General features: G+C 43.6%; 1 protein-coding gene across 1 annotated transcript; it reads left to right on the forward strand.

Annotated features, from left to right (window-relative positions):
- Positions 1-4,942: 4,942 nt before the first annotated feature.
- Positions 4,943-15,334, forward strand: ddx54 (DEAD-box helicase 54). Its single transcript, XM_021590905.3, has 19 exons — positions 4,943-5,264; positions 6,241-6,370; positions 9,221-9,291; positions 9,370-9,558; positions 9,663-9,712; positions 10,986-11,027; positions 11,147-11,364; positions 11,467-11,528; positions 11,662-11,793; positions 11,903-12,113; positions 12,273-12,404; positions 12,586-12,807; positions 12,996-13,069; positions 13,170-13,376; positions 13,519-13,670; positions 13,804-13,917; positions 13,997-14,104; positions 14,266-14,369; positions 14,659-15,334. Exons 1-19 carry the CDS (start codon positions 5,148-5,150, stop codon positions 14,946-14,948), a joined length of 2,625 nt encoding a protein of 874 aa, XP_021446580.3. The 5' UTR covers positions 4,943-5,147; the 3' UTR covers positions 14,949-15,334.
- The last annotated feature ends 611 nt before the right edge of the window (positions 15,335-15,945 follow it).

Here is a 15,945-nt window from a genome sequence, read left to right on the forward strand (position 1 = left end):
TCCCCTTCAGGAGGCTGAAAATATTTGGCATGGGCCCTCAGATCCTCAAAAAGTTCAACAGCTGCACCATTTAGAGCATCTTGATTGGCTGCATTACTGCTTGGTATTACACTGCTTGGCATCCGACCGCAAGGTGCTACGGAGGGTAGTGCGTATGGCCCAGTACATCACTGGGGGCGAGCTCCCTGCCATCCAGGACCTTTATTCCAGGCGGTGTCAGAGGAAGGCCCTAAAAATGGTTAGACTCAAGCCACCAAGTCATGCTGTTCTCTCTGCTACCACACCACAAGTGGTACCGGCGCTCCAAGTCTGGGACCAAAAGGCTCCTAAACAGCTTCTACCCCAAGCCAAAAAACTGCTGAACAGTTCATCAAATGGCTACCCGGACTATTTTCATTGACACCCTGACATTCTTACAGTGGCTTTAAGCACACTTCACTGGACTCTACCCATACACTCACACATACTACACTGACACTCCAACACACACACATAAACACACAAACACACACACACACACACACTACATATGCTCACACACAACAAAAACACACAAACCAAATCAAATTTCATTTGTCACATACACATGGTTAGTAGATGTTAATGTGAGTGTAGCGAAATGCTTGTGCTTCTAGTTCTGACCATGCAGTAATATCTAACAAGTAATCTAACCTAACCATTTCACAACAACTACCTTATACACACAAGTGTAAAGGAATGAATAAGAATATGTATATAAAAAGATATGAATGAGTGATGGCTGAATGGCATAGGCAAGATGCAGTAGATGGTATAGAGTACAGTATATACATATGAGATGAGTAATGTAGGGTATGTAAACATTATATAAAGTGGCATTGTTTAAAGTGGCTAGTGATACATTTATTACATCAAGATGGAAAGATGCAGTAGATGGTATAGAGTACAGTGTTTACAGTACATATGAGAGGAGTAATGTAGGGTATGTAAACATTAGTGGCATTGTTTAAAGTGGCTAGTGATACATTTATTACATCCATTTTTCCATTATTTAAGTGGCTAGAGTTGAGTCAGTATGTTGGCATGTTAGTGATGGCTGTTTAACAGTCTGATGACCTTGAGATAGAAGCTGTTTTTCAGTCTCTCGGTCCCAGCTTTGATGCACCTGTACTGACCTCGCCTTCTGGATGATAGCGGGGTGAACAGGCAGTGGCTCGGGTGGTTGATGTCCTTGATGATCTTTATGGCCTTCCTGTGACATCGGTTGGTGTAGGTGTCATGGAGGGCAGGTAGTTTGCCCCCGGTGATGCGTTGTGCAGACCTCACTACCCTCTGGAGAGCCTTACGGTTATGGCGCTGACCTCCTTTCCTTGCGTTGTTGGAAAAGGGCTTGTTAGTAAACATTTCACGGTAAAGTCTACACCTGTTGTATTTGGTGTGTGTAAAAAAAACAACATTTGATTTGTGTAAGCTAGCCCTCGAAACCTCTTATATCCCTGACAGGGTTTTACTGTTCATTCCAACTTCTAACCGCCAGCCAGCCCTCTGTGATGGAATATGAATGGGATCAGGGCCTGGCTGTTGCCATGGTGTTCACTTATTTACTCCACTGGCTTGAAATGAACCTTCTTTGACCTTAGCATTTGATGCCCAACCATATTTCTATCATTACTGTATGTATAATCTCTCGTGGACAGACTACGTAAACATATCGAGCATCTGACCAAATTACATGACATTTTAGAGGGTTAACTGAGATTACTGTATGTACTGTAACATTTGTCGAACTGGTGTGTACCAGAATCTCAAGTGAAGACAAGCAAAAAAGATGTCCGCCAGATGGAGGACAGCCAGAAAACCTGGTTGTTGCAAGTTGCAACATCTTCATGTGCTGGCCCTAATGAGCAAAGGACCATGGGGATTCAATCAAGCTTTTGATATCTGCCACAGCTGTATGTGAGCAGCAGCTGGTCCGATGTAGGGTGAATTTTCCCCAAAATGCTGATCTTGGGAAGTTTGGAAATTTTCCCCACTGGTTAAAGTTAGGATTGGGGGAGGGGAAGCTGATTATACTAGCTGATCCTACTTCCCCCAGGTGCCAGTTGGTCCCATTACTAGAACATGTAGAATACCTCAATGACATCACACGAAACAAAGTCAAAGGCGAGATTCAAACAGGTTGGAGAGATCCCTAGGCAGTGCTACACTGAACTTCAGTTGATTGTAGGAATAATAATAGATCTACATTGGGGTCTGAAATTATTGGCATCCTTGATAAAGATGAGCGAAAATGACTGTATGAAAATAATTATTCAAATACTGAGCTACAGTGCCTTGCAAAATTATTCATCCCCCTAGGTGTTTTTCCTATTTTGTTGCATTACAACCTGTAATTTAAATTGATTTTTATTTGGATTTCATGTAATGGACATAGACAAAATAGTCTAAATTGGTGAAGTGAAATGAAAAAAATTACTTGTTTCAAAAAATTCTAAAAAAGACTCAACGGAAAAGTGATGCGTGCATATGCTCTTACCCCCTTTTGCTATGAAGCCCCTAAATAAGATCTGGTGAAACCAATTACCTTCAGAAGTCACATAATTAGTTAAATAAAGTCCACCTGTGTGCAATCTAAGTGTCACATGATCTGTCTGTCACATTATCTCAGTATATATATACACCTGTTCTGAAAGGCCCCAGAGTCTGAAACACCACTAAGCAAGGGGCACCACCAAGCAAGTGGCTCCATGAAGACCAAGGAACTCTCCAAACAGGTCAGGGACAAAGTTGTGGAGAAGGACAGATCAGGGTTGGGTTATAAAAAAAATATCAGAAGATTTGAACATCACACGGAGCACCATTAAATCCATTGTTAAAACATTGAAAGAATATGGCACCACAACAAACCTGCCAAGAGAGGGCTGCCCACCAAAACCAAGCAAGGAGGGCATTAACCAGAGAGGCAACAAAGAGACCAAAGATAACCCTGAAGCAGCTGCAAAGCTCCTCCGCGGAGATTGGAGTGTCTGTCTATAGGACCACATTAAGCCGTACACGCCACAGAGTTGGGCTTTACAGAAGAGTGGCCAGAAAAAAGCCATTGCTTGAAGAAAAAAACAAGCAAACATGTTTGATGTTCGCCAAAAGGCATGTGGGAGACTCCCCAAACATATGGAAGATGGTTGTCTGGTCAGATGAGACTAAAATGTAGCTTTTTTGGCCATCAAGGAAAACGTTATGTCTGTTGCAAACTCAACACCTCTCTTTACCCCGAGAACATCATCCCCATGTTTTTCATCGGCAGGGACTGGGAAACTGGTCAGAATTGAAGGAAGGATAGATGGTGCTAAATACAGGTACATTCTTGAGGGAAACCTGTTTCAGTCTTCCAGATATTTGAGACTTTGACAGAGGTTCACCTTCCAGCAGGACAATGACCCTAAGCATACTGCTAAAGCAACACTTGAGTGGTTTAAGGGGAAACATTTAAATGTCTTGGAATGGCCTAGTCAAAGCCCAGACCTCAATCCAATTGAGAATCTGTGGTATGACTTAAATATTGCTGTACACCAGCAGAACCCATCCAACTTGAAGGAGCTGGAGCATGTTTGCCTTGAAGAATGGGCAAAAATCCCAGTGGCTAGATGTGCCAAGCTTATCGAGACATACTCCAAGAGACTTGCAGCTGTAATTGCTGCAAAAGGTGGCTCTACAAAGTATTGACTTTCGGGAGGTGAATAGTTATGCACGGTCAAGTTTTCTGTTTTTTTGTCTTATTTCCTGTTTGTTTTACCCCCCCAAAATATGTTGCAGCTTCAAAAATCAATTTCAATTCCAGGTTGTAAGGCCACAAAATAGGAAAAATGTCAAGGGGGGTGAATACTTTCACAAGCCACTGCATATTGTCTGCTCCAAAAAATTGGGAAATGTATATTATTTTACACTAATACAATTGCTCAAATAAAAATATTTTGTTTAACAATTAATACTTTTTTTTCACAAAAGTAAATATTATTGATACCCCTGTTTTCAATACCTCACTTTACGAGGATAACAGCACTGAGACGTTTTCTAAAATGTTTTATAAGTTGGGGAACACATTGAGAGGGATCTTAGACCAATCCTCCATGCAGGATCTTTCCAGATCCTTGATACCCTTTGTCTGCGCTTATGGACTGCACTCTTCAATTCAAACCACAGGTTTTCAATTAATTTCGATTCCGGAGACTGAGATGACATTGCAAAATGTTTATTTTGGCCAATTAACCATTTCTTTGTCAAATCAAATCAAATTGTATTGGTCACATACACATATTTAGCAGATGCTATTGCGGGTGAAGCAGTGCAGTAGTATCTAACAATTTACAAAAATATGCAAATCTGAAAGTAAAAGAATGGAATAAAGAAATACATAATTGTGGATCTTGATGTGTGCTTGGGGTTATTGTCTTGCTGGAAGATCCACTTGTGTCCAAGTTTCAGCCTCCTTAACAGAGGAAACCAGGTTTTTGGCTAAAATGTCCTGGTACGTGGTAGAGTTCAGGATGCTGTTGACCTTAACATGGGCCCCAGGACCAGTAGAAGCAAAAATATCCCCATAAAATCAAAGATCCACCACAATATTTTACAGTAGGTATGGGGTTATTTTCTGCTCATGAGTTCTAATTTCAATGCCAAACCCACCACTGGTAGGCTCTATTTTCATGTCATCTGACCAAAGCACCAGTTCCAATCCAAGTGCCAATGCTGTTTAGCAAACTCCAAACATTTACATTTATTGGATTACATGGAAATTTAGCTTTTTGGCCACACACACCAGTGGAAAAAGGCTCAGTGTAGTTATCCTCGCAAGGTGAGGTATTGAAAGGTATTGACTTCTCAAACCCCAAAACCCACCCTGTTCTGTTTCGTAATCGTTCCCGGAAATCTCGCGATGTTACGCCTCTGGGTTTAGAAGCTCTGTAATACTATTCACTAAAAACGTCATATCTTGCGCGGACGCACGAGTCCTGCGTTTTTAATCACACGTGTTTCAAAATGTCTGCCGTCTGTGTTGTTGTGTGCTGAACAGTTCATTTACTTTTGAGCACCAATCGTTTTTTTATTTATATTATTCTGACTAGTTCAAATCGTTGAACAAATTATAAAAAGTGCTGCAACTAATCAGAATGGCTCAAAGAAAGAAGAAGCTAACTAAGAAAAAGAGACAGACTGGCCACCGGGAGCCTGACGAGTCGGATGGTGGAGATTTCGAAGTTGCTGCTAAAATTAGGGACGATGATTCTGTAAGAACCATTAGTTTTTCTGTTATTGTAACTTGGTAAACTATTTGCTGTTGTCATTTTAGCAAACGTATGTAAATCTACTTGCTATGAATTTACTTAGCTAGTTGATAACCCTTAGCTAGCTAACATGCTAACTTGGCAACTAGCGATGGATGTCAACTTGTGTGCGGGGTTTGCCTGTTTGGCTTTGCGTTCGGCCTAGAATTGATTTATCGCCAATTACATTAACCACATTAATAAAACTAGAAACCTGATTGAAACAATAAAAAAGCGTTCTCCCCACCCCTGTTTTGCTAAAAAGTTAAGGATTGAGCCTGGAGAAATGTAATCACTCAAATTCGTATTCGTTTCTATGGATGCAAGGATAGATCATCCATAATATCACCGTTTTGAGGCTATACCGTGTTTGTTTACATTTTTTTACGATAATTGGAGTAAAACAAGATTATATTTTGGGTTCTGAATAGGGTATGACAGTTAATTCAACTTAATGAGGCGTTTCGAAGTTATATTCTGCAATAATAAATGGGTATATAGTGGAGCGTGAAGTGTATCCGGGTCTCTGGCGTAAAAGGCAAAACCTCTATGCATCACGCCAACGCACTTGATGGATATTGTAATGTGACTAATATATCTAGCCTGCTCCGAACGGGAACGCACGTCCACATTCTTTTAGGTCCTTTCACATGTCCACCCATGTGTTCCGATGGCCTGACTGCGCCATCCGACCCCTGACACCAATGTAGCGAGCGGGAAAGCAAACCCAGTCTCTGGTGTAAAAGGCAAACACACACATATATATATATATATATATATGTAGAGCAAGGATCGCTACTAAGTTCAAAATATATATAGCAACTACGGATTCTAGCTTTTAAAGTCACGCTAGAATTGAATTTGAGTGTTAAATTATTGAGTTTAACAATTTCCATAATGTCAATGTCATGGTATTTCATGCAATTAATGTGTTTTCCAGCCTGGAAGAAAGTTACCCCGGTTCCCTGGTGCTTCGTCAGAGTGTCTGTCTGATGTTGAACCAGACACCCGGGAGCTGGTCAGAGCTCAGAACAAGAAGAAAAAGAAGTCTGGGGGCTTCCAGTCCATGGGTGAGAAATTTAAGTTCGCTTATCTGAAGCCCATCTTTGTAAGACACTTACAGATGTTATACAACAAGTGTGTCAAACTCATTCCATGGAGGGCCTTGGTTTTTCAACTTCACCAGGTGAGGGGAGTTTCTTACTAATTAGTGACCTTAACCCCCCGAGTATATTGACGCACCCCATCAAAATCTGCCAGTTTAAGCAAGAGATATTAGTCCCAATACACTGCAACCACCTGTGGCAGCCTTCCGCATCTAAGGTTGAAGATTGCCAAGCCACAACTGTGCTTGTGAGACCATGAGACATCCCAAAAATCTGTCTTATGAAAACGGCTGTACCGTAGTATGACCGCTCTATGGAAAGATGACGCTCTCACGAACACTATGGTGGTCTCTGTTTTGCTCTACGACCCCCACAAGGGACTCATCTGAAGGTACATTTTGCCTACTTAAAAAAAGAGGTTAAATATGTATATATTTTTTAAATGCTGTACCAGTCAACAGTTTGGACACACCTAGTCATTCCAGGATTTTTCTTTATTTTTACTATTTTCCTACATTGTAGAATAGTAGTGAAGACATCAAAACTACATTTGTGGAATTTCTTTCCTTCTTAACGCGTTTGAGCCAATCAGTTTTGTTGTGACAAGGTAGGGGTGGTGTACAGAAGATAGCCCTATTTGGTAGAAGACCAAGTCCATATTATGGCAAGAACAGCTCAAATAAGCAAAGAGAAACAACAGTCCGTTACTTTAAGACACAAAGGTCAGTCAATCCAGAACATTTCAAGAACTATGAAAGTTTCTTCAAGTGCACAAAACCATCAAGGGCTATGATGAAACTGGCTCTCATGAGGACCGCCACAGGAACGGAAGACCCAGAGTTACCTCTGCTGCAGAGGATAAGTTCATTAGAGTTACCAGCCTCAGAATTTGCAGCCCAAAGAAATGCTTCACAGAGTTCAAGTCACAGACACATCTCAACATCAACTGTTCAGAGACTGCGTGAATCGGTCTTCATGGTCGAATTGCTGCAAAGAAACCTCGACTAAAGGACACCAATAATAAGAAGAGACTTGCTTGGGCCAAGAAACATGAGCAATGAACATTAGACCGGTGGAAATCTCCTTTTGGTCTGATGAGTCCAAATTTGAGATTTTTGGTTCCTACCGTTGTGTCTTTGTGAGATGCAGAGTAGGTGAACGGATGATCTCCGCATGTGTGGTTCCCACCATGAAGCATGGAGGAGGTGTGATGGTGTGGGGGTGCTTTGCTGGTGATTGTGTCTGTGATTTATTTAGAATTCAAGGCACACTTAACCAACATGGCTGCCACAGCATTCAGCAGCAATACGCCATCCCACCCGGTGTGCGCTTAGTGGGACTATCAATTGTTTTTCTAACAGGACAATGGCCCAACACACCTCCAGGCTGTGTAAGGGCTATTTGACAAATAAGGAGAATGATGGAGTGCTGCATCAGATGACCTGGCCTCCACAGTCACCCGACCTCAACCCAATTGAGATGGTTTGGGATAAGTTGAACCGCAGAGTGAAGGAAAAGCAGCCAGCAAATGAACAGCATATGTGGGAACTCCTTCAAGACTGTTGGAAAAGCATTCCAGGTGAAGCTGGTTCAGAGAATGCCAAGTGTGCAAGCCTGTCATCAAGGCAAACTTGGGAGGGGAAAAAAAATACAGTGGGGAGAGCAAGTATTTGATACACTGCCGATTTTGCAGGTTTTCCTACTTACAAAATATGTAGAGGTCTGTAATTTTTATCATAGGTACACTTCAACTGTGAGACGGAATCTAAACCAAAAACCCAGAAAATCAGATTATTTTTAAGTAATTAATTTGAAGTGTACCTATGATAAAAATTACAGACCTCTACATGCTTTGTAAGTAGGAAAACCTGCAAAATCGGCAGTGTATCAAATACTTGTTCTCCCCACTGTATATATATTTTGATTTGTTTAACAACACTTTTTTGCTTACCACATGATGTGTTATTTCATAGTTTTGATGTCTTCACTATTATTCTACAATGTGGGAAATAGTAAAAATAAAAGAAAACCCTTGAATGAGTAAGTGTCCAAACTTTTGACTGGTACTGTACAGTGGGGCAAAAAAGTATTTAGTCAGCCACCAATTGTGCAACTTCTCGCACTTAAAAAGATGAGAGGCCTGTAATTTTCATCATAGGTACACTTCAACTATGACAGACAAAATGAGGGGGAAAAATCCAGAAAATCATATTGTAGGATTTTTAATGAATTTATTTGCAAATTATGGTGGAAAATAAGTATTTGGTCACCTACAAACAAGCAAGATTTCCGGCTCTCACAGACCTGTAACTTCTTCTTTAAGAGGCTCCTCTGTCCTCCACTCGTTACCTGTATTAATGGCACCTGTTTGAACTTGTTATCCGTATAAAAGACACCTGTCCACAACCTCAAACAGTCACACTCCAAACTCCACTATGGCCAAGACCAAAGAACTGTCTTGGCCATAGTGGACCAGAAACATTTTTTGCCATTTATGAATTTTGATATTCAATGTGTTTCTTAGGGATTTACTACTAAAGGCCACATTTTTATGTTTTATCAACAATTTTTAAAAAAATCAATTTTTTTGGGGTAGTTAGAGGTCCTACAATTCACGATCAAATAGCTAAATGATCAATGGTATGACCCCCCCCACAACCCCAACATCTTAGACTCTAGAGAATGAATTAATCAATCAACTACAAGGGAGGAGCGAAAACGCGCATCCACTCTGAGATCCGTGGAATGAGTTTGACGTGTTATATAGCAATGTGTCCTGAGTATGTCGTAACAGCCATCTTTTGTTAATTGCAGGTCTCAGTTACCCAGTTTTTAAAGGAGTCATGAAGAAGGGCTACAAAGTCCCTACTCCAATCCAGAGGAAGGTATGCCAGTGCCCTTGGATCCTTTCACTTTCACTAATATATCAGGTCGATTGTTTACGATACCTCTCTCCCTCTCAGACTATCCCAGTGATTCTAGATGGCAAGGACATGGTTGCCATGGCAAGGACAGGCAGCGGGAAGACTGCTGCGTTCTTGGTGCCCATGTTTGAGAAGCTGAAGGTTCCCCAGGCCCAGACGGGGGCCAGGGCTCTAATTTTGACCCCCACCAGAGAGTTGGCGCTGCAAACCATGAAGTTCACCAAAGAGGTCAGGATAGGTGTTTCATAGTCAATTTGTCATCATCACCTTACCCGGGATAGTATGTTGTATTGGTCAGTAATAGTAAATATATTCCTTTTATTTTATTTCAGTTGGGAAAATTCACCGGCCTTAAGACAGCTTTGATCCTTGGTGGAGACAGGTATTAAGTACATCTTCACTCTTGTTGTGTTGAAATTTGTTATTGTCCTTATAAGCATCAACTGAACACTGAACAAGGCCACCAGGGGGCTTTCTCAAAGCATGCGCAGACCAGCTGGAAATTGTGTTCACAGACATTTTCAATCTATCCTTGTCCCAGTCTGTAATCCCAACATGTTTCAAGCTGACCACCATTGTCCTGTTCCCCAATAGCTCTAAGGTAACCTGCCTAAATGATTATCGCCCTGTAGCACACATCTGGAATTAGGAAGTGGTTTGAAAGGCTGGACATGACACCGTCATCTCAGACACCCTAGACCCACTCCAATTTGCATATCGCCCCAACATATCCACACATGACACAATCTCAGTTGCACTTCACACTGCCCTCTCCCACTTGGACAAGAGGGGAAATAACTATGTGAGAATGCTGTTCATGTTCCTAGGCCGTCATTGAAAATAAGAATTTGTTCTTAACTGACTTGCCTGGTTAAATAAAGGTACAAGAAAAATAGACTACAGCTCAGTGTTCAACGCCATAGTCTCCTCCAAGCTAAGGACCCTGGGACTGAACCTCCACAACTGGATTCTGGTCTTCCTGACGGGCCGGCCCCAGGTGGTGAGGGTAGGCAACAACGCCTCACCGCGCTGACCCTTAACACGGCTTTGCTCCCTGCCATCCAGGACCTCGATATCAGGCGGTGTCAGAGGAAGGCCTGAAAAATTGCCAAAGATTTCAGCCCCCTAAGCCATAGACTGTTCACTCAGCTACTGTCCGGCAAACGGTACCGGAGCATCGGCTCTCAGAACATAAGGTTCCGAGACAGTTTCTACCCCCAAGCCAGAAGACTGTTAAATAGTCAATTAATGGTGCCAAAATGATCTGCATTGACCCTACACACACACACTAGACTATATTTACAAACCATGTACACACTCACATACACTTCATATGTGCGCACACACACACTCTTACTCATTATTTGCTGCTTCTACTCTGTTCTTTATTTTACTCGTATTATCTTTCCTGATGTCTAGTCACTTTACCCTGCCTTCATGTACATATCAACCTCAAATACCTCGTACATTGATCTGGTACTCCCTGTATATAGCTCCGTTGTCTATTTCATTTTATTCCTCTTGTTACCATTTTATTTTTAAACTGCATTGTTGGAAATGGCTCGTAAGCAAGTATTTCAAGGTAAGGTCTACACCAGTTGTATTCGGGGGATGCGAAAAATAAAATGTGAGATGAACCTGTTGTTTCTTTTCAGAATGGATGATCAGTTTGCTGCGCTTCATGAGAACCCGGATATGTACGTGCACTATGGCCTTCACAATGTACTGCTGTAATTTGCCATAATGAAATTTCAAACTATAAAAAGCTTACGTTTTGTTCTCTGCTGTAGATTTGAGTTATGTCTTCTGCCTTCAGAATTATCGGTACCCCAGGTCGTCTGATGCACGTTGTCATGGAGATGAACTTGAAGCTACAGAGCGTGGAGTACGTTGTGTTTGACGAGGCGGACAGGCTGTTTGAGATGGGCTTTGCTGACCAGCTCCAGGAGATCATCCGGAGGCTCCCAGACAACAGACAGACACTGCTGTTCTCTGCCACCCTGCCCAAACTACTGGTTGAGTTTGCTAGAGCCGGTAAGCCCACCCGCATCCTCTGCCTTCTTTTCCAGCCTTTTCATAATAAGTTGTGTACGAGGCAAGATCAGTCGTGCTCTGATAGGGGTGTGTTTTGTGCAGGGTTGACGGAGCCAGTGCTGATTCGTCTGGACGTGGACTCCAAGCTGAGTGAGCTGCTGAAGGTAACGCTAAAGGACTCGCTAAAACACACATTCAAAAAATGTGCGCCCAGTTTGAATCCGACATGTGAAACCTGTGATTGATTAATTTACATCATATAAAAGTAGCATAACATTGCATTTTCTCCTCTCCCAGCTGTCGTTCTTCCACCTGAGGATGGATGATAAGCCGGCTCTGCTGCTCCACCTGCTGAGGAACGTGGCGAAGCCACAGGAGCAGACGGTGGTATTTGTTGCCACCAAACACCATGTCGAGTACCTCAAAGAGGTGAGACCCCGGTGAATAAAAGGGTAAACTAATGGATAAGGTTTGGTTGTCCTCAGCCTTGTACTTTGAAACACGTTTTGACTCTAACTCTGTGTTACCCTATGCTTAGCTGCTGTCCTCTGAGGGTGTGGAGTGTGCCTACATCTACAGTGCCCTGGACCAGACTGCCAGGAAGATCAACATTGGTAAATTTGTCCACCGCAAGGCCATGGTGTTGATTGTGACCGACGTGGCTGCTCGCGGTATAGACATCCCCCTACTGGACAACGTCATCAACTACAACTTCCCCTCCAAGGCCAAGCTCTTCCTGCACAGAGTCGGTGGGTAACGCAAACAGTTTGTGGTCAACATGATGTTTTAGGCTATCTTGACTTGTCATTTATATACGTGAAAGGCCAGTGACAACCACCTGAATCAATTAAATATAGTGTCTTCCAACACCATTGACTGTTGGCTCATCTCTGCCTTTTCAACCCCAGGTCGAGTGGCACGCGCAGGCCGCGGTGGAGCAGCCTATAGCCTTGTGTGTACAGATGAGATACCTTTTGTCTATGACCTCCATCTCTTCCTGGGGAGACCCCTTCAGCTGGCTACACCTGACCACCAACAAGGTACCAGCACTGGGCAACAACATGTCATACACAGTGTGAGGGGATGGAACCATTACTAACCCATTCAGTTCTCTTGTCACACTTGTTTTCTATCATGGACACTTAATTAATTATCTTGCTTACTCCCACATATTTCTCTCTGTCCCTTCCCCTATCCCCTGCTTAATTTCCCTCCCTCCAGAGTCAGACGGTGTGTTTGGTCGTGTTCCCCAGAGCATCCTGGATGATGAGGAATCCCAGCTGGTCACGGCCCATGAGAACTCTCATGACCTGCAGAACCTGCGCCGCATAGCGGACAACGCCTACAAGCAGTACATCAAGTCCCGGCCCATGCCCTCGCCAGAGTCCTTCAAACGGGTCAAGAACACAGAGCTCCCCAGCATGGCTGTCCACCCACTGTTAGGTCAGTAGGATGACTGACCTGTGAACAGAATGGTCTTTCCAGTGCGCTGCAGATGGTCCATTATGTTGTGATATTAATAAATTAAGTTTCTGTCTCAGTGGATCCTCATCAGATTCAGGGTTCTCATGGAAATCCCACACAGGCGCTTCCTTAATGTTGCGAAGATATTAACCCACATTTCCCTTCAGGGTCAGGCTTGGAGAAAATGGAACTGGAACGCCTTCAAATGGTGGACTGCATTAAGGGCTACAAGGCTAGAGCTGTGAGTTGGGCTTAAAAATGCGTATCGGACGCTATTCTCTGTAATGAATGAATAACCGCTAGTAATACTGTATTAAACAACCATGGCACTTTTCCTCCAGACGATCTTTGAGATCAACTCGAACAGCAAGACCAATGCCAGCGTGGTGATGCGAGCCAAGCGCTCCAGGGACACGCGGCTGGTGGATATGTTCACACAGAAGAAGGAGGTTCTGGCTGCAGAGGGCAGGTATCACGTTCCTGTCACTCCACTGCCCTCCACTCACCACACAGCAGACCAGGAGGACAGTGAAGAGGAGGACTTTCAGGTTAGCGCTACTGAGTATCCATCTAGCATGTACGTGTTCCAATGCTAATCGACAGTGGCGCATAGCGCCACCACAGACAAAGTGGTATCATATGACTAGACCGGATGTCTCCCATGCTGTACTTCTGTAATTTGTCCACCAGGGTGTGTTCTCTGAGGTGGTGGGGGGGAAGAGGAGGAAGCCACAGGAGGATGGCGATATGGAGAGGCCAGTCAGCAAGAAGACCAAACAGACTGGCCGCGATGAGGAGAACTACATCCCTTACAGACCCAAGGACTTCAACTCTGAGAGAGGGTATGGGAAAAGCTGACTACACAGTCCACTCCACTTTACCGGCTTTAAACACAAGACCAAAATAGTCATTCTGGGAGTGGGCTTATAGTACAACAGAGCCATAGTGATATGACTCAGTGTTTGCTGTTTGCAGACTGAGCCTGGGAAAAGAGGGCACAACGTTTGAGCAGCAGGCCTCTACTGCTGTACTGGACCTGATGGGAGACGAAGGAGACAGACTCAACCAGCACAAACACATGATGAAGTGGTAAGAGGGAACACCGCTGCGCACACACACACACACACCCCTATCGACCTCACTTGACATCTCCATCATCTCTCTGCAGGGATCGCAAGAGAAAGCGCTTCGTCAAAGAAACGGGAAAGGAGGCAGACCAGAAGAAGAAGAGGACGGAGAGCGGACAGATGATCAACAACAAGAACAAGAAGAACTTGTATCTTTGTCATCTGACTGATCTTTACTGATGAAAGCTGTTAATAGGGTCTCTGAGGGGAATACCAACGCCCTCAGCTTATTGTGCATAAGTCCTCACTCTTAATTGTACCACTGCAATGTTATTAGGATGTTCCATCTCCTTGACCCTGTGTGTCTTAGCTATGAGGAGTGGAAGAAGAAGTACAAGGTGGACGACGGAGGGGGTGGAGATTCGGATGGAGAGACCGGAGGTGGAGGCAGAGGAAGGAGGTGTGGAGGAGGAGGTAGGAGTGCAGTTCATCAGAGGGCTGTAGCTAGAGTTTGGATCATTTGTTTGTGATGGGTCTGATGAGTGACTAATGTCTCTTAAGTAAAGCTGACATTGTTCAAGCTCCTGTCTACGGGCTCTACTACCTAAGTTCTATTCCAAAACACTCACAGCAATATCCAGTTCGATGTATTTTGGCCATGCTACTTGCTATCAGCATGTTAAAATAAATGATGAACAATTTAAATGTTGCCTAGGCCCTTCTCTTCCCTAACCCTGTCTCACTCCCTCTCTCTCTCTTCCAGGCCGAGGGCGGCCTGGCCGGGGCCGAGGTGGCCCATCCAGGGGCCCCAACTCCCAGCCCCTGGGGCCCCCTGGGCAGCAGAGGGATGGTGGCTCCCGGGGCCCGCGCTCGGAGCTGAAGACCCGGGACCAGATCCTGAAGCAGCGCAGGAAGACAGAGAAACAGAAGTTCCTGCAGAGTGGAGGCTTGAAGAAGCTCCGGGGCAAGGGCAAGCAGCGCCTCAACGACCAGAAGAAGTCTGGCTTTGGCCGTGGTGTCCACAAGAAGGGCAAGATGAAGAAGAGACTGTGAGAGAGGGGGCGAGGAGTAGATGAGGTGTGGAGGCTGTAGTGAGATATGGAAGGATTGGCAGATAGGTGACAACGGGTGGATGCTTTTTTTTTAAAACCTCCATTAGAGGGTTATGGAGAAACTCCAATGGTGGATCTCAATAGCCTAAAGTTGCTTTCCTCTCATGACTCTTCTCCTCGGTCAGTGCAGATGTAGGAAGAGAGAAAACACATATTTTATGTGCCTCTAGCCTTAATGCAGAGATTGTGCATGACTGGGCTAGAGCAAGTGAAACCTGTATTTTACAGATATATTTGCTTCATAACCTATCCAGATGGATTGCTCTCTTAATATGGTATTTGTTTGTGTATTAATTCAGAGCTAATACAAATGTGTTTGTTGTCATATGTGACTGTGTCATTCTTTCGTTAGAAAGTCCTAGGAGGAACAGAAAAACCCATGACAGTAGATAATGCAAATCTGCCCAGTGAGTCGAACGTTGTCGACCACATTGTGCAAGAATAACCTTCTGCCATTCTTCACCACAAGGGGGCAGTAAAGCCCAGAGAAGTCTGCCAGCGGAACCACGGGTCACTACAAACATGTTGTCATTTCAGAGATCTGTATTCATTTGACCCAGCTGACAGCTGAGCAACCGGAGGGTGTTGGGAGATTTGACTCTGGGCCAAGAGTGTGGTAGAGATTGAGGTTCTTTAGAATAGGGAGAATTAAGGAAACATTTCTGTCAGCAAAGAGCCACAAAACCAAAGTCTCGCCTCTCTAAATTGTCTCCCATCGCTCAGCAATAAGATAACTCTATTCTACATACTAAACAGGACATATTTGGGAAAGGTCTTTGTAACAGAAGGAAAAGGAATGTGCATGATTAAAATTCTTCAAAACAGGGTTTTGGCTCAGATTTTCAATAGCCTAGTGAAGTTGTTTAAAATGTTAACATTTTCATTAATATAAAAAAATTATAGAGTAATGTTGAAAACTAAAGATATGTGTGAATATA

The sequence above is a fragment of the Oncorhynchus mykiss genome, chromosome 29, assembly GCF_057628025.1.
Source record: "Oncorhynchus mykiss isolate SJ-2025 chromosome 29, ASM5762802v1, whole genome shotgun sequence".
NCBI classification, from domain to species: domain Eukaryota; kingdom Metazoa; phylum Chordata; class Actinopteri; order Salmoniformes; family Salmonidae; genus Oncorhynchus; species Oncorhynchus mykiss.